General features: G+C 41.5%; 1 protein-coding gene across 3 annotated transcripts in view; it reads left to right on the plus strand.

The window, feature by feature from the left end:
- The window catches only part of LOC126281508 (probable cytochrome P450 6a13), a 210,936-nt gene that overhangs the window by 135,675 nt on the left and 48,637 nt on the right, over positions 1-26,624 (plus strand). For all 3 annotated transcript variants that reach the window (XM_049980530.1, XM_049980529.1, XM_049980528.1), the window contains exons 2-4: positions 3,153-3,356; positions 19,721-19,909; positions 25,971-26,095. In XM_049980530.1, coding sequence (XP_049836487.1) covers positions 3,160-3,356; positions 19,721-19,909; positions 25,971-26,095 — 511 coding nt within the window. In that variant the 5' untranslated portion in view covers positions 3,153-3,159. The remainder of the gene's footprint in view (positions 1-3,152; positions 3,357-19,720; positions 19,910-25,970; positions 26,096-26,624) is intronic.

Genomic DNA, 26,624 nt, shown 5'->3' on the forward strand with positions numbered 1-26,624 from the left:
AGTGTATAATGTTTAACATATTCCACACAGATCAGTTAGAAATAACAACAGGTTTGTCATCAATAAAAACGTACAGTTGAAAAGTCCCTTGTGTAACTAGGGATGTGCACACACAACATTCCACTGATGCTTGTTGGAAGTCGACTGGTGTAATAGTGCATGTTCCCCTGAAGCCCAAGATCGGAACATATCACGTCCGATATATGAGGTGCAACAATAAAGTAATGAGACTGATGTGAAAAAAAATGTTACTTACCATTTTAGTCAAGTTTAGTGTTGTCTCCTTCAAAGTAGTTCTCTTCTGATTTTACACACTTTTTCCAGCGCTTCTGCCTATGATGGTAACATTTCTGGAACTCATCTTCTGTAATATCCTCCAAGACCCTAGTCACAGTTTTTTGGACATCTTGTGTTGTTTGAAAATGGTGTCCCTTGACCGCCGTTTTTACACTTGGAAATGGAAAAAAGTCCCACAGAGTGATATCTGGTGAATAAGGTGGCTGTGGTAGTACTGAAATTTCTTTAGAGGTTAAAAATTGCTGTACTGACAGAGCAGTATGGGATGGCGCATTATCGTGATGCAGAATCCAATTATCAGCAATGTTGGCACAGACACGAAGAACTCTTTTACGAAGTCTTTCTGAAATATCGTTAACTCTCTAAAATTTGGTTAACTGTTTCTCCAGGAGGCACCAGCTCTTTATCAACAGTTCCCTTGGAATCAAAGAAGCAGACAAGCATGAATTTCTCCTTTGGTTTTGACATGCGAGCTTTTTCTGACCTGGGTGATCCCTTTGAGCTCTTGGCATAACCTCCTCTCTAAAAGCCTTCTGAAGCTTACTGTAAGTTGTCATCGCGTTTTCACCCAATTTAACACAAAAACAAATGGCATACCATTGGGAAATATTATGCAGTTCCATTTCCATGACAAGAGACACAAACACGTGTTAACTTATCACAGCACAACTCACGACTGAGCTGTTGTATCGATGTGCCACTTGGAGTAGAAGCAGCTTATAAACCTAGGTCAAAGATACTGTGCCTACGCAAGCTTGCAGGGTTGCCACATTTTGAAAATAAAATCACTCTAATTACTTTGTTGTCACACCTCGTATCCTCTTACAAACTATGCCATGTGCCGAAAGAGCTGTCTCACAAAACTACAAGGCCCATCCGTGTGCTTCACAGTGATCACTCAACCTCTGACGATGGTCATACCCCTCATACACTCCACCAGACCTGGTAACAACAATATACACGGACAAAACTAATGTACTCTAGTGCCCATTGCTTTTTTCTGAGATTGCAGTTCTAATCATTTAGTGGTTGAAGAATATTTGACAGTACAATGGTAGGTCATGTGACCTCTTTTGTTAACTCTTCTGCGATAGTATCGTTGTGTCAAGAGGACAATGATCGTCTACAGATGTCACGTGTCTGTATGAACTGCCTTTAGGATGCTGAGGTACTTCCATTGGCAGCAATGGCTTCATATCTGTCCCCAATAGAATGTGTATGGAACCAGCTCGTATGTCAACTATGTCCCAGTGCCAGTATCCTGGATATCAAGGATCAGCTACAACAATTGTGGGCCAGCTTGCCTCAGGGGAGGATACAACGTGTTTATGACACCATTTCCAACTGAATCAGTGCGTGCATCCAAGCCAGAGAAGGTGCATTATCATACTGATAAGTGGGCTCATAGTCTGAAGTTCTTTGTGAAACTGACTTGGTTGTGTAGTCAATGAAAAGACATCACATACCCTCGCAAACCGTGAAGTTTCATTTCGTTTCCTCCTCCGCTTTTGAGTGCTTCAATTTTTTTGTGAGGATAGTATCACAACCCATCATGTTGGTAGCCACCTATGTGAAACTCTGGCTGGCTGGTTTTGGGGAAGGAGACCAGACAGTGTGGTCATTGGTCTCATCAGATTAGAGAAGGAAGTCGGCCGTGCCCTTTCAGAGGAACCATCCCGGCATTTGCCTGGAGTGATTTACGGAAATCATGGAAAACCTAAATCAGGGTGGCTGGACGTGGGATTGAACCGTCGTCTTCCCAAATGTGAGTCCAGTGTCTAACCACTGCGCCACCTCGCTCGGTATGTGAAACTCTATTACAGCCTGTGTGTCCCATATCTGTCAGGGATAACTAGGAAAGAACCGCCCAGTGTTCATCTCACAACGACCAGACAGACGCAAGTTCAGCATACAGTATGTTGTGTACATAGTTCCGCGTAGTCAGCGTGTACACTACTTTCCCATCAGTGCGCGCCCCGCAGAGCACAACAGCACAGGCACACTACGAAATGGCGCTGCCTTAGAGACGGACCAAATTCTGCTTCCGCCGATGCGCATATTAATATGTAACGCAGCCATTGAGATGGCTGCTAATGTAGAAGCTTTTCTCCTCACGGATCACACTCACACAGTGATACCTGAATGCACATGGTATTATAACGAGTGTACAGACCACCGATTAGTCAGTCTGCATTTGTCTGCACCAGTCTGTACCAGTCTGCATTTGTCTGTACCAGTCTGTAGTCAAGTTTTAGTCTGCATTTAAGATGATTATCATATTCCTGTACATAGCCATGAAGATAAATGTATAGACACTTTGTCAAATATCAGAGATATATAAGATTAACTTACCAAGACCAAAGGAACTTCAGATTGCCAATTGTAAATAGCATCCAGATCAAGTTATGTAAGGTTTATGCTTTTTATTATTTTAATAAATGTGTTTGAAAATTAATCAAGTTCAGTTTAAAGTTGGTCACCATCAATCTACTACTCTAAGTGTACAAGTGGCATTTCTATCGTCTGACCTAACAGCAGAAGATAAACACGCCACGATAAGACCACGAGACATATTCCTGACACTCGCCTACTTCGTTAGAGCGATAAGTCAAATAGTCTGATGTTGTGTGTACCGAAGGTCTTACGGTATGCACACCACACAGTACAAGTAAGAGCTTCATCCAAGCACCAGTTACGTGTATGACGTGTCCGACAGAGCAAGTCTATGGTGTAGTCACCACAGTTCATAGGGAAAGTGGTGGGCAGATCCCTGCCCAACCACAGCGGTAGCTAACAACAAGTAGGTTAAGGAAGAACCAAAAAGTGTACACACGTGTTGTATTGGCTGTGCGCAGAACCGCGATGGCCTTCGACTGGTGGATGACGGGCTGCCTGGTGGTGGTGGCGGCGTGGCTGCTGTGGAAGTACCTCACCTGGAGCTACAGCCACTGGCAGCGCCTGGGCGTGCCCGGTCCGCAGCCCTCCGTACCTTTTGGGAACGTCAAAGAGCTCATGCTCGGCCGGAAGCACTTCTCAGAGATCGCTGACGATATTTATCGGTAAGATTTTCAGAACATTTTTGTACTGAACCTATCTTTCCTTGTCTCGTTACTTGTTTCAGTGTCCTAAACGTTAGCACCATCTAATGGTCTGTGCCAGTATGACCGTTTTCATTTGATAACTCTCCATCCGTGTCATCTTTCAGTTTCTTCCAGTTCTTACATTAGAAAGTAACGCTGTGTGTGAAGACTTTCTTCCACGATAGATAACGTATAAAAACTATAACATTTTGGAAACTCATTAATGGTTTCTTTGTGTGTGTGTGTGTGTGTGTGTGTGTGTGTGTGTGTGAGTGTGAGTGCCTGTTTTAATACAAGTAGGCAGTAATTGGTAACATAAAGCTGTGATGCATTTTCTTAAATGTTTAAAGCATATGCTCAAATAAAATGAGACTTTCTGGCAGATTAAAACTCTGCGCCGGACCGAGACTCGAACTCGGAACTCACGCCCAGTCCTCACAGCCTTACTTCTGCCAGTACCTCGTCTCCTGCTTAATCTGCCAGGAAATTTCATATCAGCGCACACTCCGCTGCAGAGTGAAAATCTCATTCTGGAAACATCCCGCTGGCTGTGGCTAAGCCATGTCTCCGCAATATCCTTTCTTTCGGGAGTGCTAGTTCTGCAAGGTTCGCAGGAGAGCTTCTGTAAAGTTTGGAAAGTAGTAATGGCAGAAGTAAAGCTGTGAGGACGGGGCGTGAGTCGTGCTTGGGTAGCTCAGTTGGTGGAGCACTTGCCCGCGAAAGGCAACGGTCCCGAGTTCGAGTCTCCATACGGCACACAGTTTTAATCTACCAGGAATAGGTCAGGAGTTCACTACACTCAGCTGGCGGCTACACGGGTAGCGGAGGCTGTGTGGCGTGGACTGGGCGGTTTTTTAGGTTAGAAGGCCTCGGGAAAGTGCGGGATGGGCTGCAATGTCAAAGGGTGCTTGGCAATTACAGGACGTGCTTGAATCAAGGAACAGTCGGAATTATAGTTGTAAATTGTTGTAGTTGCGCTGGAAAAGTCCCTGAGCTTCAAGCGCTAATAGAAAGCACAGAAGCTGATATCGTTATAGGTACAGAAAGCTGGCTAAAGCCTGAAATAAGTTCTGCAGAAATTTTTACGAAGTCTCAGACGGTGTTCAGGAAAGATAGATTAGGCAGAATTGGTGGTGGAGTGTTTGTGTCTGTCAGTAGTGGTTTATCTTGTAGTGAAGTCGAAGTAGATACTCTGTGCGAATTGGTGTGGGTGGAGGTTATACTTAACAGCCGAATTAAGTTAATAATTGGCTCCTTCTACCGACCCCCAGACTCCGATGATACAGTTGCGGAACAGTTCAGAGAAAGTTTGAGTCTCGTACCAAATAAATACCCCACTCATACGGTTATAGTTGGTGGGGACTTCAACCTACCCTCGGTATGTTGGCAAAAATACTTGTTCAAAACCGGTGGTAGGCAGAAAACGTCTTCCGAGATTGTCCTAAATGCATTCTCCGAAAATTATTTCGAGCAGTTAGTCCACGAACCCACGCGAATTGTAAATAGTTGCGAAAACACACTTGACCTCTTGGCCACAAACAATCCAGAGCTGATAGAGAGCATCATGACTGATACAGGGATTAGTGATCACAAGGTCGTTGTAGCTAGGCTCAATACCATTTCTTCCAAATCCATCAGAAACAAACGCAAAATAATTTTATTTAAAAAAGCGGATAAAGTGCCACTAGAAGCCTTCCTAAAAGACAATTTCCATTCCTTCCGAACTGACTATGCGAATGTAGACGAGATGTGGCTCAAATTCAAAGATATAGTAGCAACAGCAATTGAGAGATTCATACCTCATAAATTGGTAAGAGATGGAACGGATCCTCCGTGGTACACAAAAAAGGTCCGAACGCTGTTGCAGAGGCAACGGAAAAAGCATGCGAAGTTCAGAAGAACGCGAAATCCCGAAGATGGGCTAAAATTTACAGAGGCGCGAAATCTGGCACGTACTTCGATGCGAGATGCCTTTAATAGGTTCCACAACGAAACATTGTCTCGAAATTTGGTAGAAAATCCGAAGAAATTCTGGTCGTATGTAAAGTACACAAGCGGCAAGACGCAGTCAATACCTTCGATGCGCAGTGTCGATGGTACTGTTATCGACGACTGTGCCGCTAAAGCGGAGTTATTGAACGCAGTTTTCCGAAATTCCTTCACCAGGGAAGACGAATGGAATATTCGAGAATTTGAAACACGAACGTCTGCTAGCATGAGTTTCTTAGAAGTAGATACCTTAGGGGTTGCGAAGCAACTCAAATCGCTTGATACGGGCAAGGCTTCAGGTCCAGATTGTATACCGATTAGGTTCCTTTCAGATTACGCTGATACTATAGCTCCCTACTTAGCACTCATATACAACCGCTCGCTCACCGATAGATCTGTACCTACAGATTGGAAAATTGCGCAGGTCGCACCAGTGTTCAAGAAGGGTAGTAAGAGTAATCCATTTAACTACAGACCTATATCATTGACGTCGGTTTGCAGTAGGGTTTTGGAGCATATACTGTATTCAAACATTATGAATCACCTCGAAGGGAACGATCTATTGACACGTAATCAGCATGGCTTCAGAAAACATCACTCTTGTGCAACGCAGCTAGCTCTTTATTCGCACGAAGTAATGGCCGCTATCGACAGGGGATCTCAAGTTGATTCCGTATTTCTAGATTTCCGGAAAGCTTTTGACACCGTTCCTCACAAGCGACTTCTAATCAAGCTGCGGAGCTATGGGGTATCGTCTCAATTGTGCGACTGGATTCGTGATTTCCTGTCAGGAAGGTCGCAGTTCGTAGTAATAGACGGCAAACCATCAAGTAAAACTGAAGTGATATCAGGTGTTCCCCAGGGAAGCGTCCTGGGACCTCTACTGTTCCTGATCTATATAAATGACCTGGGTGACAATCTGAGCAGTTCTCTTAGACTGTTCGCAGATGATGCTGTAATTTACAGTCTAGTAAGGTCATCCGAAGACCAGTATCAGCTGCAAAGCGATTTAGAAAAGATTGCTGTATGGTGTGTCAGGTGGCAGTTCACGCTAAATAACGAAAAGTGTGAGATGATCCACATGAGTTCCAAAAGAAATCCGTTGGAATTCGATTACTCGATAAATAGTACAATTCTCAAGGCTGTCAAGTCAACTATGTACCTGGGTGTTAAAATTACGAACAACTTCAGTTGGAAGGACCACATAGATAATATTGTCGGGAAGGCGAGCCAAAGGTTGCGTTTCATTGGCAGGACACTTAGAAGATGCAACAAGTCCACTAAAGAGACAGCTTACACTACACTCGTTCGTCCTCTGTTAGAATATTGCTGCGCGCTGTGGGATCCTTACCAGGTGGGATTGACGGAGAACAACGAAAGGGTGCAAAAAAGGGCAGCTCGTTTTGTATTATCGCGTTATAGGGGAGAGAGTGTGGCAGATATGATACACGAGTTGGGATGGAAGTCATTACAGCATAGACGTTTTTCGTCGCGGCGAGACCTTTTTACGAAATTTCAGTCACCAACTTTCTCTTCCGAATGCGAAAATATCTTGTTGAGCCCAACTACATAGGTAGGAATGATCATCAAAATAAAATAAGAGAAATCAGAGCTCGAACAGAAAGGTTTAGGTGTTCGTTTTTCCCGCTCGCTGTTCGGGAATGGAATAGTAGAGAGATAGTATGATTGTGGTTCGATGAACCCTCTGCCAAGCACTTAAATGTGAATTGCAGAGTAGTCATGTAGATGTAGATGTAGGAAGTTTCACATCAGCGCACACTCCGCTGCAGAGTGAAAATCTCATTCTGGAAATGAAATGAAATTGACAGAAAATGGAAAATGACTGCAAGAGAAATGCAAAGCTGTAGAAGCTAAAAACTATCAGACTTTGGAAACTCATTACCGGTTTCTTTGTGTGTGTGTGTGTGTGTGTGTGTGTGTGTGGGAGAGAGAGAGAGAGAGAGAGAGAGAGAGAGAGAGAGAGAGAGAGAGATAGAGGGAGAGAGTGTATTCATAAAAATTGGTTTCACATGTAGGAAAATCAAAGGAACCTTCAGAAAAAAGCAATTGAATTAATAGCATTAGCTCAGATAGCGACACAGTAAAAAGTGTAAGAAGAGATGACTGAAAGGTGGAAGGAATGGTGTAAAGCCCCGCATGGGACAAAAACGAGCACCGAGTTTTCTAGCTGACTGCCATCGATACCAGTGGTCAGCATTACAGATCGTCAATCCTACGGGTGCGGGTTCTATTCCCGGCTGGGTCGGAGATTATCTCCGCTCAGGGACTGGGTGATGTGTCGTCCTAACCATTATCATCACATCCCCATCGACGCGCAAGTCGCCGAAGTGGCGTCAAATCGAAAGACTTGCACACGGCGAACGGTCTGCCTGACGGGAGGCCCTAGTCACACGACATTTACATTTTAGCAGACACTGTGAGATTTTCTCAACTGAAGATAGTATTCCGCTGCCTAAAATACTGATTTAGGGGAAACTTTCTGGCAAAGCACTGAAATCTGTGCTTCTACCGTCGCCACCGAATAAAGAACGAATGGAAGAAGAATGGATAGGAAGATAAAAGCGTGCTACTGAAAAGGAAAGACTTGCCAAAGAAATATTGCTAAAGGGACAAAACGACATAAGCTATATTTCATTACATTAATGCAAAAAGAAAGAAAACAAATCAAAGAGCCGGTTGATTATTCTTAAGAGTCAGATTTAGACTTTTCATACCATGACAGTAGCTCAGATATAGATATGAACTTCCTGTTTGGCGAAGAACTATCCAAAGAAGAAGAACACGAGAACTTCAAGGAAGAATCCGAGCACCTAACAAATAACATTACTTACTAAGTACCTAAGTAGCTTAGTCTCAGTATTGAACTCTTTCAGGTTACGCTAGTAATCTTCATTCCGTGGAGAAGAAAATATTATTTTTGCGCAAGTGTTTTCAAGCATTATGTTCAAATGTGCGAGACATTTAAGTCCAGCATTGTCTTTGGTACTTTGCTACAACAATATAACAATGTTGCAAAGGGTCATTTCAACTATTTTTATTATTGAGCCATTCACTTTTTTTCCGTGTTTATCTCAAAGACCCTCATTATGGGCCTTTACCCGAGTTTGTGGTGTAAAACCCCGAAATTCTTATTCCTGCTAAATTTTAAATTTCTCTGTATTAATAACGAGCTGAATTATGAATGGATTATAGGTAAGAACCCAACATACTGCATCACTTCAGTTTGAAATCGCGGGAACATTAACCCCTCATTGACCACAATACTATAAAAATTGAAAATGGCGGGGCTTTAGCACCACTTACCCTACAAGAAGCATCTATCATAATTAACAGCGAAAATTTACACAGGATAAAATGTACGATAACAAAAGGAGGACGTGTGAAGTGCTTATCGAGCTGAATGTCCAATCTACAACATGTACAAAAACATGATTTCAGATGTAAAAGTCGAAGGACATGAAAGGTAGGCAGTAGTCTATCTTTCATGTTACTGATTCTGTTCATTGAGCAATCAGTAAAGCAAACGTGAATAATTTAAGAAAAGGGATTTAAGTTTAGCGAGAAGATATAAACGTTTAGAATTTGTCGATGACGTAGTTACTCTGTAAGAGAACATAATGCACCTGTAAGACGATTTGAAAGACATGAATAGTATCTTTTAAAGCGGTCATGAAACAAACACCAGTAAAAGTCAAAAAATGATAATTGAATGCAATCGCATTAAGCTAGGTGATTCAGAGGCAATTACTTTAGGAACCGAACGCTAAAATAGTAAGAGGTTTGTTATTTGAGAGGAAAAGGGTTATATATGAAGTAAAATGCAGATCTACAGTTAATATCAAAAATAAATTACAATGTTATAATGTGTTTTCTGGAAGTGTTCGTCTGATGTATAGCCTCATGTAGAAAGGAAAGGTGGAAAACCAACAGCTCAGACAAGACGACAATAGAAGCTTTGGAATGGGGAGTCATAGAAGAATGTAGAAAATTAGATGAGTGGTTGGGATAAGTAACGAAGAGATACGGAACAGAACAGAGGAGGAAATAAATTTATTTCACAGACCGACTGAAAGGAGAAATAGTTTGTTGGATACATCCTGAGGCATCAATAAATTGTTAATCTACTTATGGACAAAAGCCTCGGAGGGGGGGGATTGAGTAGGGAGATCAAGCATTTAGTACAGCAAGTAGGTTCATATGTATATAACTTCCATTACAAATAACAGTACAGTGATGAAAAGATTTCCACAGAACTGAGTTTTCCCAGTTTGTTTGATGCCACTTCCACATGTCCAGTCGTATATGTTTCAAATGAAATGATTAAATCAGCCATGCTTCAAATTTGTTAATATTGTCATATTATGTGCAATGCACTCGTTATGTGGTTTTTCATTAGTCGCTCACTGTCATGAGTGACACATACTAAATTGTTTGTTGGCTTTAATCGGTTTCATACAACTAAACAAATAGAAATCATTTACCACTTCATATCTCAAGAATAAGAGCAGGATACGATCACACAATATACATTATAACAATTTGAAACAGATCTGTCAACTACCAAGTTCGTAGTGTAGTTAGAGAAAGCTTTTGACCATGTTGAGAGGAATTGACATCTCATTGATATGCATTCATTAAACTATTAGTAGCTTAATAATGGGTGGTGCACGTAATTTTACAATTCTCTGTCCTCTCTATTTATCAGTTTCAATTAACTTAGAAAATTATGCCATGAACATGGTATGATCCATTGTAGTGTAGGACCATCGACAGAAATTTTTTTTAGCAACCTGAATGTGGGAAGATGAAAAACGTCATTTTTTGGCAAAGACCGTAAGAATGCTACTATTTCCAGAACATAGAAAACAGAGCTTCTTCGAAATACGTGACCCCAGTAGATAAGGTCAGAAGGAGGAGGGAGAAGCGTCGAGTTAGGCTATCGTTGTTTTGTGGCTTCAGACCTGAAGATGATGTGCAGTGCAGATTGAAACTGGCAACTCTGTCCGAACAAGACTCGGAAGGCCCAACGGTACCGACCGGACGCCATGTCATCCTCAGCGATAGGTGTCGCTGGATGCAGATATGAAGATTCTTGTGGACATCACACCGCTATGCCGGCCGTTGTCGGTTTTCGCGACCGGAGCGCCTACTCCTCAATCTAGTAACTCCTCAACGGGACCCACAAGGGCTGAGTGCACCCCGCCCACAACAACGCTCGGCACACTCGGAAGGTGACTCATTCAAGTGCGAGTGGTTAACTTCAGTGATATGACGGGAACCGGTGTTGCCACTACAGCAAGGCCGTTGGCGATTGAAATGGTAATTGGTAAACAATAAGTTGTGTTCCAGACGGTGTATGTTTATTCAGTGTGTGTGGCTGTTGAAAGAGTTTCAGTCTTTTTATATCGAATCGTCAATGAGGCCTGACTAGAATGTTTGGTTGAATCTCGCAAGTTTGTGTACCTTGAAAGTGTTTGAATATTTGTGTGTCGAAGTGATGGGTCACAGATGTCAGTGAGTTTTGAAGACAAATTTTCATTCAGAGTATGTTATGTCGAAGATCACTAAAAAGTTGTACAAGTGTATTCACATGCCTTTCAGTAAAGTGATGTAGCATGCCGAGTTTTGACGTAATCAGCCCTCTAGGTTTACTTCCTTCTTTAGCTAGGTATTTATGAAGTCCATATGTGGATGGTTAGTGGAGTTGATCGTTAGTACCAAAAACACATCCTTGTTTTTAGAACACAAGAATTCTTCCTGGGGACAGGGAGAAAGAGTCTGAGACGCGCTGGGGACAGAGGTAACGTCAAAATTATATTCCAGAATTACAGGTGGAAGACTCAAAGAGAATATTGGGTAAAATACACTCCTGGAAATTGAAATAAGAACACCGTGAATTCATTATCCCAGGAAGGGGAAACTTTATTGACACATTCCTGGGGTCAGATACATCACATGATCACACTGACAGAACCACAGGCACATAGACACAGGCAACAGAGCATGCACAATGTCGGCACTAGTACAGTGTATATCCACCTTTCGCAGCAATGCAGGCTGCTATTCTCCCATGGAGACGATCGTAGAGATGCTGGATGTAGTCCTGTGGAACGGCTTGCCATGCCATTTCCACCTGGAGCCTCAGTTGGACCAGCGTTCGTGCTGGACGTGCAGACCGCGTGAGCCGACGCTTCATCCAGTCCCAAACATGCTCAATGGGGGACAGATCCGGAGATCTTGCTGGCCAGGGTAGTTGACTTACACCTTCTAGAGCACGTTGGGTGGCACGGGATGCATGCGGACGTGCATTGTCCTGTTGGAACTGCAAGTTCCCTTGCCTGTCTAGGAATGGTAGAACGATGGGTTCGATGACGGTTTGGATGTACCGTCACTATTCAGTGTCCCCTCGACGATCACCAGAGGTGTACAGCCAGTGTAGGAGATCGCTCCCCACACCATGATGCCGGGTGTTGGCCCTGTGTGCCTCGGTCGTATGCAGTCCTGATTGTGGCGCTCACCTGCACGGCGCCAAACACGCATACGACCATCATTGGCACCAAGGCAGAAGCGACTCTCATCGCTGAAGACGACACGTCTCCATTCGTCCCTCCATTCACGCCTGTCGCGACACCACTGGAGGCGGGCTGCACGATGTTGGGGCGTGAGCGGAAGACGGCCTAACGGTGTGCGGGACCGTAGCCCAGCTTCATGGAGACGGTTGCGAATGGTCCTCGCCGATACCCCAGGAGCAACAGTGTCCCTAATTTGCTGGGAAGTGGCGGTGCGGTCCCCTACGGCACTGCGTAGGATCCTACGGTCTTGGCGTGCATCCGTGCGTCGCTGCGGTCCGGTCCCAGGTCGACGGGCACGTGCACCTTCCGCCGACCACTGGCGACAACATCGATGTACTGTGGAGACCTCACGCCCCACGTGTTGAGCAATTCGGCGGTACGTCCACCCGGCCTCCCGCATGCCCACTATACGCCCTCGCTCAAAGTCCGTCAACTGCACATACGGTTCACGTCCACGCTGTCGCGGCATGCTACCAGTGTTAAAGACTGCGATGGAGCTCCGTATGCCACGGCAAACTGGCTGACACTGACGGCGGCGGTGCACGAATGGTGCGCAGCTAGCGCCATTCGACGGCCAACACCGCGGTTCCTGGTGTGTCCGCTGTGCCGTGCGTGTGATCATTGCTTGTACAGCCCTCTCGCAGTGTCCGGAGCAAGTATGGTGGGTCTGACACACCGGTGTCAATGTGTTCTTCTTTCCATTTCCAGGAGTGTAATTCGCTGAAGATGTCTGTAGCTCTGGGCTCGCCAGTTTAAACTTAGCAGACGTCGAATGTTTTCTGACAAACAGCTTATCTTTTTCTTTTTTTATCAGACTTCATACTGGTTTGACACAGGCCACCACGAATTCCTTAGCTGTGGTAACTTCTTCATCTCAGTGTATTATTTGTTGGTGTATTTCAGTCTCTTTCTTGTCCCACAGTTTGTATCTTCCACAGGTCCCTCAACTATCATGGAATTTATTCCTTGATGTCTTATCACCCGTCCTATCTTCCGTTCTCTTCTACTTATCAGTGTTTTCCAAGTTTTCCTCGCCTCGCCGATTCTGCGCAAAACCTCTTCACTTATTATCTTATCAATGTACTCAGATTTCAACATCCTTCTGTGGCACCACATGTCGAATGCTTCGATTCTCTTCTATTCCGTTTTTTTCTATAACACAGGATTTTCTTTCACACAATTCTACGCTCCAAAGGTACATTCTCAGAAATCTCTTCCTAAATTATGGCCGATATATGATACTAGTAAATTTCTTTTGGCCAGGAAGGCCATCTTTACCTATGCTTCTCTGCAGTTTTATGTCTTCCTTACTACCTGCATCACATGTTATTGTGAAACGAAGGTAGCAATATTCAATATCTCTGGCTACTTCTTGATTAAGAGCTTGCGGCTACATATACCGCTAATCTCGTTTCCGTCACTCCTCGTTACTTTAGTCTTTCTTCGCTTTACGCTTAACCCATATTCTGTACTCATTAAACTTTTCATTTAATAGGTCCATTAACTTTTCTTTACTTTCTATGCCGACAGCAATGTCATCAGCCAATCTAGTCATTGATATTCTCTCACCTTGAATTTTAATCCTAGTCTTGAACATTTTTTTATTTCCGTCTTTACTTCTTCGATGTATAGATCGATTAGTAGAGACGAAAAACTGCGTCCCTTCCTTGCACCCTCTCCAATGCGAGAACTTTGATCTTGATCTTCCATTCTTATTCTCTTCAACATACTTGTCTCTTCAACATACTGTACATTATCCCTCTTTCCCTTGGCTTGATTTCTACTTCCCCCAATGATTTTAGAAATTCCGAAGAATTGTTACATATGCCTTCCGCCATGTTTGATCGCAAAACCTCCCTCATTCCTGTAAAGCTCTGACTCTAATGCAGGAGTTCTTTCCTCTCATACGGGCCTGCAACATACTCTTTCCATCCATCCTCTCTTTCCTCTTGCACTCTTAATGATGACACCTTTGGTTTTAGTCTCACATAATGTTGCTTTAACTTCTCTATATGCTGAATGAGTCTTTCGGACAACCACTCCTTGCTCGATTTCTTCGCATCGTTCCTGCAGCCATTTCTCCTTAGCTTCCCTGAATTTTCTATTTATTCCATTACTAAGTGACTTATATGGCTCTTTTCCTATATTTTCCTGAAAGTTTTTGAACTTCCTTTTTTCGTCGTTCAGTTAATATTTCATCTGTTACACAAGACTTTTTCGCAATGATCTTTCGTGTTCTTATATTTTTCTGTCCTTTGTCCGTTTTCGTCCTTTTTAGAGATATGCATTCCTCTTCAACTGAAGTGCCGGCTGAGAGATTTATTATCTCCTTACCTTTAGCTTTTGAAAACTTTAAAAGCAACTCGTGTTTCCTCACCAATCCGGTATTCCATTTCTATGCACACAGATTCTTCCGGGCGACTCGCCTAAACCATTGTCTACTCTTCGTCATTACTAACTTGTTAACCTAATCTATATTGGTTCTAGGTGTGTAATACGATCCAATAGTTGATTTCAGAGTCTCTATCTGATAATGATGTAATCCATCTCGTTTCATACCGTGTCTTCAAGGCTTTTCCATGTATACCTTCTCCTCATGTGATTTTTCAACAGTTTATTCGCTATTGGCAGCTGAAATATACTGTAGAATTCAGTTAGTCTGTTCTTTCATTTCCACTGTCGAGTTCGAATTCTCCAATATATCTGACTTTTATTCCTTCCCCTACTGCAATGTTCCAGTTACCCATGAGTATTAGATTTTCATCTCTCTTTACATACAGAATTACACGTTCATCATTGTCATATAGTTCCTCCATCTCTTCGCCTTCTGCTTGTGTCATCTGTATGTGTTTTTAAACTATTGTTGTTGGCGTTGATTTGCTGTTTATTCTGATGTGAATGATCCTATCACTGAACTGTTCACAGTAATTCACTCTCCACTTTATCTTCCCATTCATGATGACTCCTACACCTGATGTAGCATTTTCTGCTGCTGTTGACATTAACCTATATTCGTCAGACCAGAGATCCTTATCTTCTTTTATTTCGGTTCACTAACACATCACTATACCTAGACTTGGAATCTACAACGATGACAAATCACCGGCGTTTATTCCTATTTCGTCTTCGACGTCTGTACTTCAATAATTGATAATAATCAATCCCAAAACACGAATATTAACGATGAATTTATAGCATGGTGTAAAAAGCAACGTATGAATACATCAGATATCACATTGTGACGTAAGAAATGTTCAACGAATTGTGATAAGTCTGAATTTGAATCAAGAAATAATTTTTTATCGGTTCCCTATCTCCAGTTAAAAGCTAACTGACCACATCTTTTGTCTCACGATCGTGGCAAAGTCGGAAAACAAACCGACAGAAAGTGTTTCAGTCATATGAAGTTACAGAATGAAGGATAGGGGGGAGCCAATAAATACAAAGCAGAAAAGTAGTAAATCAATTTAATAATTATATACTGACCATTTAACACTACAGAATGTGAGGTAGCCTTTTAGAGCACGGGACGTTTCCATTCCAAAATTGCGAATTGTCCTTAAAAGAAGTATACATTTTCATCCAGAACTGGTGTTCAAAAAATGGTTCAAATGGCTCTGAGCGCTATGGGACGTAACTTCTAAGGTCATCAGTCCCCTATAACTTAGAACAACTTAAACCTAACTAACCTAAGAACATCACACACATCCATGCCCGAGGCAGGATTCGAACCTGGGACCGGAGCGGTAGCGTAGTTTCTGACTATAGCGCCTAGAACCGCTCGGCCACCCCGGCCGGCAGAACTGGTGTTAATTTCACAAATACTATCGGCTCGTTTGCGTACTTCAACGAAAATCTGTGCTCCATATATAGAACATTATCAGAAATATGAAGGTTGTTATGACTTTCCATGTAACATTCTTCATGGAAGACAGACCGCAGCTTTCCGCTAGTACTTTCTTTTTTTTCATCTTTTCTAATTTTTATTGCAGCTATTTCGCCTTGGCTTCCCTGCACTTCCTGTTTATTTCATTCTTAGGTGTCGTATATTGTACTGTTCTTTTCTTGCTTGTCTCTCAGTCAAGTAGGCCTGCTGTTCATAAGCTGATATTTTAGCTGACAGAGAGTTCACATAATGCCGCAGTTTCTCATTCTTCATTATGTTATAGACCGTTGTATTAGTAAAAACATTCCTGTTCTGATCTGTAAGTGTAATGACCGAGTCCCACATGATGTGGTCCAGGTTGGAGCGTTTTCATACTTTCAATAAGCAGCTGTAACATGGATCATTGACCATGACCCCACAGGTAGTGTTTAGCCCCCTTGGTAGGAAGGAACTATGATATCCTCTTTCTTTCTTTTATGGCAGGAAGGAACAGGTAAGTTCTTCTAGCAGTTTCTACCCTTTTCCTAATTCTCTCACAATACAGCCCTTTATTTTTTTCGATATAACTCTTGTACTAATATCTCCTTTATCATATCATATTTGTCATTTTTAGCCAATATTGTGCACCTTCTCCTTCGAAGAGCCAATACTTTTTACCTTGGTTCACCAATTTATGCTCGTCTTTTGCACAATTGTACAACATACTCGTACGTAGATTTAAGAGATACTGCTGTAGTGCAATATACTTCTCAGGATTTGTTAAGAAATCTTCAGTTTTACAAGCCTGTTGAAGGCTATACGAGACCGCCAGTTGTCGAGTATCGTATTTATGACAACCTGTTAGGCGACCTCTGTGGGAGCTGTATTCTTGAAGGGCTAAAACGGTGAACAGTGCACATTCACATCTCCAGGTTGCCTATCTATCGTCTTCCAAGCGCAACAAATGTTTGCTTTTCAATTTTTTTATACAATTACCAATCAGTAATAAAAATTTAAGACACTGTCATAATCTACTATTTTTGCAGTAAAATCTTATGCTAAATGTTTCACACAATAAGGCAAGTGTAAAAGTTAGGAACTTAATATTGATCGAGTCCGGGCCAAATATGTCACAAAATAAACGTCAAACGAAAAAACTGCAAAGAAGGAAACTTGTCTGGCTTGAAAGGTGAAACCAGACGGCGCTATGGTTGGCCCGCTACATAGCGCTGCCAAACGGATATCAACTGCGTTTTTTAAATAGGAACCCCCATTTTTATTACCTATTCATGTAGTACGTAAAGAAATATGAATGTTTTAGTTGGCCCACTTTTTTCGCTTTGTGATAGATGGCGCTGTAATAGTCACAAACGCATGGCTCAAAATTCTAGACGAGCTGTTGGTAACAGGTAGGTTTGAACATTTTATTTCGGTTGTTCCCACGTGATACATGTACCTCTGTGAACTTATCATTTCTGAGAACGCATGCTGTTACAGCGTGTTTACCTGTAAATAGCACATTAATGCAATAAATGCTCAAAGTGACGTCCGTCAACCTCAATGCATTTGGCAATACGTGTAACGACATTGCTCTCAACAGCGAGTAGTTCGCCTTCCGTAATGTTCGCACATGCATTGACAATGCTCTGACTCATGTTATCAGGCGTTGTCGGTGGATCACGATAGCAAATGTCCTTCAACTTTCCCCACAGAAAAAAATCCGGGGACGTGAGATCCGGTGAACGTGCGGGTCATGGTATGGTGCTTTGATGACCAATCCACCTGTCATGAAATATGCTATTCAATACCGTTTCAACCGCACGCGAGCTATGTGCCGGACATCCATCATGTTCAAAGTACATCGCCATTCTGTCATGCAGTGAAACATCTTGTAGCAACATCGGTAGAACATTACGTAGGAAATCAGCATACATTGCACCATGCAGATTGCCATCGATAAAATGGGGGCCAATTATCGTCCCTACCATAATGCCGCACTATACATTAACCCGCCAAGGTCGCTGATGTTCCACTTGTCGCAGCCATCGTGGATTTTCCGTTGTCCAATAGTGCATATTATGCCGGTTTACGTTACCGTTATTGGTAAATGACGCTTCGTCGCTCAATAGAACGCATGCAAAAAATCTGTCATCGTCACGTAATTTCTCTTGTGGCCAGTGGTAGAACTGTACACGACGTTCAAAGTCGTCGCCATGCAATTCCTGGTGCATAGAAATATGGTAGGGTGTAATCGATGTTCATGTAGCATTCTCAACACCGACGTTTTTGAGATTCCCGATTCTTGCTCAGTTTGTCTGCTACTGATGTCCGGATTAGCCGCGACAGCAGCTAAAACACCTAATTGGGCATCATCATTTGTTGCAGGTCGTGGTTGACGTTTCACATGTGGCTGAACACTTCCTGTTTCCTTAAATAACGTAACTATTCCGCGAAAGGTCCGGACACTTGGATAATGTCGTCCAGGATACCGAGCAACATACAGAGCACACGCCCGTTGGGCGTTTTGATCACAATAGCCATACATCCACCTTTTCCGCAATTGGTAAACGGGCCATTTTAACACGGGTAATGTATCACGAAGCAAATACCGTCCGTACTGACGGAATGTTACGTGATACCACGCACTTACATGTTTGTGACTATTACAGCGCCATCTGTAACAAAGCGAAAAAAGTGTTCCAACTAAAACATTCATATTTCTTTACGTTCTACACGATTATGTAATAAAAATGGAAGTTGCTGTTGTAAAAAACGCAGTTGATTTCCGTTTGACCTATGGTAGTGCCATCTAGTGAGGCAGCCATAGCGCAATCTGGTTTCCCCCTTCAAACTAGACGAGTTTCGTTCTTTGAAGATTTTTCGTTTGATGCTTATTTCGTGAGATATTTGGCCCGGTCACTATCAATGGACCAGTGTTGTTGCGTACCACATCATACACAATGGTAAGATGAGTTGAGCTACAGGGGGTGCAGCAACTGTCGTCATAGGAGAGCTGGAAGGGAGCAGAAATGATTAGCGAGCAAGTTAATACAATGAACGCAATATTAACTTACAAAGCTCCAAGTAAACCAAGGCCTCAATTTAAATAAAGCATCAAGAAACAGATTGCATCTTTTACAGTATCTCAAGGAGGAGGCTCCCTGATTAATTACGAATGTAGGTCTTGTAGTGTGGCCGCACAAGTCGAAGTGGAAATCAGAGCGCAGGTCGGCTGTGTGTGTGTGCCGCCGACCCTCTTCGGCCCTCCTGTATTGCACAGTATAGAGCGCTCGTAATACGAAGCATTTGGAGCCATGATTCAGCGGGCGCGCGTCATTGGGTCCGTTCGCCGTCGGTGTCTCACGGAAAGTTGAAATTCCACTGCCAACATAACTACGTCGATAGGGTGGTATCGATACTTGATACCACAAGTGTAACTCAGGCTGCAAAAACTGCCCAGACCGCGTCTATCAACTATTTTAGAATGATATCATCCAACAAACTTTACACATATTTTCTATCTTTTTTAAAAAAAAATTCACGCTGGCGCCCCATACAAAATAATGAATATCGTTTACTCCATTTTCGATTTTTTTGCAGTAAAACATTATCCATGACATTTAATTTATAATTTCTATTGCTATTTCTATTCGCAATACATGTTGCAGACAGTATCCACACATCTCACTGAATGTATCAGCAAAATTATATCATTGTATGGAACTTAGTTTAGGACATATGTCGTTTTATTCATGAAGGTTCGAATCCTCAAAGACTCGGTAGAGGGAGGGTTTAAAACAGAGCGCGGATATTTCACATGACTAGGGTACTTTGGTTTTAGTGGGTACAGTGTCGAGTGATAAATGGGCCTGACGCGTTTTGTTGTGATCGGACAGGCAGATGGACGGCCAGCCCTTCTGCGGCTTCTACCGGGTACGGCAGCCGGTGCTGCTGGTGAGGGATCCAGAGCTGGCACGCGCCGTGATGATCCGAGACTTCGCCGCATTCCACGACAACAATATCTACATCAACGAGGAGCTGGACCCAATTCTGGCGAGGAACCCTTTTTTTATGAGAGGTGAACCGTAAGTACAACTTTGTGTTGCCAAGGAACCGTGTGAAATCTAGTGAAGTGGCGTAGCCTCACTTGTATGTCGTCACTCCCTAAATAATTAGTTGCTTCTTCTTTTGGGCTCTGTAATTCATTCGTGATCTATGTACTGTGAATATACGAAAACTCCACTTTGTTATTGACGCTGTATTTTTCGATACTGTATTATTCAGAGTATAGTTTACAGACAGCTGATGACAGTATTTTCTTTAATGAAATATATTGTAAATTTACGATTCATCAAAATTTGATCCTGCTAATAATTGTTTTGGGTCTGACAACTCATATTTAAATGCCCCATCTTGCTTTTCTAACAGCGTTTTACTTTTTTCCGAAAATTTTGTATTTCAGCTGCTATTTCCTATTCACAAGTGTAGGTTTCAAGAATATAATAATCTTAAAATGTGAACTTTTAAAATTTTGGTGTTATTACACTAATTTTTCTGATTATAAATGGGCATGATTTTTCTAGACCACTGTATTGTTTAATGAAATATTCACATTAGAAAATTTAAGTTTGCATAACATTTTGATGGGTTTTTCTAAATTCAAGGACGTGTTAAAATTCTGCTCCAAAAAACAGAACCATCATTTGTACCAACTGAATGACATCCATGCTGTGCCTCTGCCTGCTGTGTTTACCGATTTTTTTCTGTCCTTTATGTTCATATCTAAAATTTAATAACTTTACATTTTACTTCTTTGCACTATCTGTCCTTTGCCCTCCCGCAAAGCTTAAGACACTCTGTAGTGAATATTCAGCGTGTAAAGTCACAAGTCAGTCAGCACGTTGCATTCAAAGAGCACGGTTAGTATGATAGTCAACCAAGTAATTAAGGTATGTTTGCATCGAGTTATTAATCAGTTATCAGTGTAAATATGAATTTTCAGTTGTGAGCTTCTGTTAGGCTATGGGTAGCCAATTGATATTACCGATGTGTGTTCTTAGATATTTAAAATTCGTTACAAGCAAGCTGACGCTTGGAAACAATTAAAGAGAAGGAAAACGATAAGTTAACTTTACAGTGTTGTATTGAATTATTTAATAGCTGTTTAAAATAGCTAGTAACCACCAGGCCGCTTGCGGTAGAATACATTAAATGCATTCGCAATTGCGAAAATGGACAACCATCAGCTGTAAAATGGAAAGACTACAGTGAAAATTCGTCCCAGACCGGGACTCGAATCCGGATTTCCCCGATTGTCACGAGCAGTCGTCTTACCGTTAGCTATCCGTTTACGGTCCACGGCCATACCCAACCTTCTGTATGTACTTGGACATGCTTTGTGTACCTTCTCGTACCGGCCAGACATTTTACTTATACCGGGCAAGCGACTTCCAAATAAAATGTCTCACCTGTTCGGGAATATACATAATGGATGTACAAGTACAGATCGTAGACGTATGGTTGACAACATATGGAAGTTCGAGTCTGGCCATGAGTTGTGCACAGGCAGCCAAATGATCAAACGACCGCTCACGAAAAGCGGGAAATCCGGGCTCGAGCCCCAGTCCGACACGAACTTTCACTGTCGTCATTCCATTCAACGGCTGACGGTTGTCTACATTCACAATTCCGAATACGTTTAATGTGTTCGATAACGGCTATAGTCGCAACATCGTATTACAGAATAATACAGGCACTGCGACAGAAGGTCTACGAGATTTATGAGTCATCAGAATTGGTTTGTGATGTTATATATGACTTGCCTACATCATGCTGTACTACTCTCCTGAGAGGCTGCTTAAAAGGGTACTGTGACAAGTCCTCTGCTTTTCCTGTAATTTGGATGGAGCCAACACACCATACAACAGGCAAATATACTACAGGCCATTAAAATTTCTACACCATTAAGAAATGCAGATGATAACCGGGTATTCATTGGACAAATATATTATACTAGATTTGACATGTGATTACATTTTCATGCAATTTGGGTGCATAGATCCTGAGAAATCAGTACCCAGAACAACCACCTCTGGCCGTAATAACGGCCTTAATACGCCTGGGCATTGAGTCAAACAGAGCTTGGATGGAGTGTACAGGTACAGATGCCCATGCAGCTTCAACACGATGCCACAGTTCATCACCAGTAGTGACTGGAAACTTTCCCCATGTCAGGACTGTATGACTGCTCTGAAAAGCCATTCATTTCCATATTACAGCATCTTCTTCCTGTCGGTTAAATTTCGCGTCTGTAGCACGTCAACTTCGTGGTGTAGCAATTTTAACGTCCTGTACTGTATTTTTGTGTAACCAACGTGTGTAGATTCCACGTTGGCACGTTCACTCTTGATCCAACTCCGTTCTTCCTGTTTCGAAAACATAGTGACACCGTTACGTTACACCGCTAGCTCACAAGTGACTGTGTTTCCCTCGATTGTGTCACGCCCGTGACGTGGGACGGGCGAGTCTATTTGCTCGGAGGTAAGATAAGTATGTCAACGTGTGCTATCAGCGACAGTAGTAGATTCCATTGCATCGTGTCTCCACAGCAATGTTGCCACTATTTAAGTTACAATCTACGTATAAGAGATGGCAGAGTTGAGTGGGACACCCTGTATATACTGTATATTCCCAATGGGATATTGTGAAATGTTTATAAGCAATGTGGCTTTCTTATTACTCTATCTGTCAGACAACGGCAATCAGTTAACAGCCTGTAGTTACTTCAAGGTATATTTTCTGAGGGATTCTGGTAGGAAAAATGATCTGGAAATCTTATTTGGATGCTACAATTTGGTCTCATAAATTAACTTTCAAACACAGATGGATAAAGACAAAAGTTCTTAACTGATAATATCTTCTTTGGTGAAACTCAAAGCAAGAAAATAACTTTTTACCCAGTAAAAAATGCAGTCCCTGATCAGGATGGACACTTATTTAAGATAGATAAGATAGTGCCTTACAATATGTTTGCTCCACAGTGGAAATCAGTTAGTATAATTAATGACTTCAGCCCATATGTTTTTAGAATAATCTAGAAAAGATGAACTAGGATGAAATTTGTAATGAATCAAAGATAAAATTTAATCTATTCTACAATATATTCATATCGTTACTTGAATATAGTTTTCCACAATATCTAAAAATAAGGGACATTAAACAGCCATGCAAAAAGCCATCGAGCACTAGAGGGATTAAAGTATCTTGCGAAAGGAAAAGGGAAATGTATTTGTTAGGAAGAACAAGTAAAGAATTTGCAGTATCTGCACTCTACAGAAGCTACTCATAATTACTAATTTTTTTAAAAAAATCAAGAAACATGAACATGTCAGAAATCAGTAATTCCAAAAGCAGACTTAAGGCTATGTGGAATATAGCGGAACTAGAGATAGGACAAAGGACAACCAGCCACAGCACAGGATAACATCACTACTGAACTGAATGGAAGGGTTATAAATTACGAATCATAGATAGCAAATACATTTTATAATCATTTCTTAAATATAGATTAAAGTTCAGAAACAAATCACAGTACTTTGCTGAAAATGCAATTCTCATGAAATCTGTCACATAAATGCATCACTAACTGCTCTTTCTGAAATTGAGAAAAATTGTGCATTCTCTCAAAGTTAAAAATTCATCTGGTTTTGATGCTGTACCGCATAGAGTACTCAAGATTTGTTCCCAAGTAGTAAGCGCTGTCTTACCTGAAATATGTAACGCGTCACTAACTCGTGGCATTTTTCCAGAGAGACTAAATTTGCTGTTGTCAGACCCCTCCATAAGAAAGGCGGTAGGACAGATGTCAGTAACTATCCACCTGTTTCATTGCTCACACCAGTTCCCAAAATGTTTGAGAAAGAAATGTACTCTAAAATAGTATCTCACCTGAGCAACAATATTATTCTCAGCAAATCAAGATTAGAATTTCAGAAGAGTTGCTCTACTAAAAATGTCATTTACATGTTCACTCACCACATTTTACAAGTATTAAATAATAAAATAGAGCCGGCTGGTATCTTCTGCGACCCATGTAAAGCATCTGACTTTCTGAAACAGAGTAGCCTTCGGCGAAGTGTAGTTTCATGGTTTGGATGGTATAGTCAACCAATAGACAGTGGCATATCTAGGCAAAAGAAGGTAATTCAGCCAATTTAATCCAAGTTCATAATTCTGACTGGGAAGAAACCACGTATAGGGTTCCCCAAGGCTGAATCTTTGGTCCAGTATTGTTTCTCATATGTATAAATCATCTCCTGTCTAATATACAGCAAACTGAACTAGTTCTTTTTGCCGATGACACTAGTATTGCAATCGATCTGAATATTTATAAATAAACAGAAGAAACGGTAAACAATGGTCTCAAAAGGTCATTGACTGGTTTTCTGCAAAAGGTATACTCTTAGCTTCAAAAAGAAAGAACATATTCAATTATGCACATCTAGAGGTACTATGCAAGTGCTATGTGCAACACATAGTGACGAAATAATAAACAGGGTGAAAACTTCAGAATTTTCGGGTGTTCCTGTGGATGAGAATTTAAACTGCAAAAAGCACATTTTGGAATTCCTAAACAACTTAGTTCAGTCACATGTGCGCTTAGAGTCACTGTAAATCGTGGGGAGAGACAAATCAGTATGCTGACACATTCTGAATATTTTCAATCAGTAATGTCATGCAGAATAATATTCTGAGGTAACTGATCTTTAAGAAAGAAAGTTTTCGTTGCTCAGAAAAGTGCCGCAAGACTAAATTGTGGTCCTCACCCATGACCATCTTGTGGACATGTGTTTAAGAAGTTGGGCATTCTGACTGCTAATTCACAATATACTTATTTCCTCATGAAATTTGTTGTAATTAACTACTGCAGTTCAAATAAATAATGATGTACATATTTACCATACCAGAAGGGAAATGGACATTAATTACCACAGATTAAGGTTTTCTTTAGCAGAATAAGAAGTGCACAGTGGTCAACTAAAATTTTTGATGACTTACTCAGTTACATAAAATGCCTGACAGACAACAAAGTAACACGACGAAACAAAGCTAAAAATTTCCTATTTGACAAATCCTTCTATTCCACAGAAGAATTTCTATGTGACTTGCTGCACATCATAACGATTTATCGTGAAAATGATTCGTGGAACATGAAACTAATTAACAGAGGAGGGTTGTAGGCATCTTTGAGCCAAATTTAAAATCTCTGTCTCGAAATGAGGGAACATGATAGCGTTTCAAAAAAGAGACCCTTTAATTCTTTTTTGTAGGATATATATTTTAATTTGTGGCAGTTGGGCTAGATGTGCAATTTCGCCATCTTGTAACATCAGTCGAGACAGAAAGTGCGAAGTGACAGTAGGTCAGGTGGTGATGTGCCAGTAGTGGCAGGCAGCTACTACCATTGGTAACTTATTTGTTGTTGTAGTTGTGTTCTTCAGTCCTGAGACTGGTTTGATGCAGCTCTTCATGCTACTCTATGCCGTGCCCAGTACTTACTGCAATCTACATCCTTCTGAATCTCCTTAGTGTATTCATCTCTTGGTCTCCCTCTACTATTTTTACCCTCCACGCTGCCCTCCAATGCTAAATTTGTGATCCCTTGATGCCTCAAAACATGTCCTACCAACCGGTCCCTTCTTTTTGTCAAGTTGTGCCACAAACTTCTGTTCTTCCCAATCCTATTCAATACTTCCTCATTAGTTATGTCATTTATACATCTAATCTTCAGCGTTCTTCTGTAGCACCACATTTCGAAAGCTTCTATTCTCTTCTTGTCCAAACGAGTTATTTTCCATGTTTCACTTCCATAGATGGCTACACTCCATACAAATACTTTCAGAAACGACTTCCTGACACTTAAATCTATACTCGATGTTAACAAATTCTCTTCTTCAGAAACGATTTCCTTGCCATTGCCAGTCTACATTTTATATCATCTCTACTTCGACCATCATCAGTTATTTTACTCCCTAAATATAAAAACTGCTTTACTACTTTAAGTGTCTCATTTCCTAATCTAATTCCCTCAGCATCACCCAGAGTAAAACTGTTCACAGAAACACCTGACGCTGGCTCTGCTCACAGGTGGAGAAAGTTACGCTCGCAGCTGAGTCCATCCTTCACAGCGAGCCGCCTGAAGCCGATGTTCCTGTTGATGAAGGAAGTGTGCGACGACCTGGTGCAGGTGCTGCAGAAGGAAGGGAGTAGAGGTAACCACCGCCTTTCCACAACACGCTCGGTCATTTAGGTTCCTGCTAGCTGCTCGCTACTAGTGGCGACAGTGGTACCAATAATTGCCTGGCACTTCATATAGTAGTCAGATGATTTTGCAACTTCCTGATAACTGCTCACTTCTCATTAGTCACCTTAGATAATATCATTCCCTGAATGACTTTTCCCCTCTTTAACTTCTACTAAAAAAAGAAAATAAAAACCGAAAGGTCTGAAAAATACAAAAATTTCCTGCATATGTTAATCAACTGACAAGATGATTATACGATTTGATGTTTTAAAAAAAGTGCAGCTGATTAAAAATTATTCATTTACATTTCAATATCTAAATCTGCATAGGACGAGCTGATTGGCTGCATAAAAGATGTAATGTAAATCAATAAAGAAGTAAACAACTGTTACTCAGCAGAAGACAAGCTGTGTCTTGTACTGTAATAGTTGGTGTCATAGTTTTTACATTAATTTTCATAATATATCTTCTGGAATTATTTATAGATTTGGAAACGT

Source organism: Schistocerca gregaria, chromosome 7, assembly GCF_023897955.1.
Source record: "Schistocerca gregaria isolate iqSchGreg1 chromosome 7, iqSchGreg1.2, whole genome shotgun sequence".
Taxonomy (NCBI): Eukaryota; Metazoa; Arthropoda; class Insecta; order Orthoptera; family Acrididae; genus Schistocerca; species Schistocerca gregaria.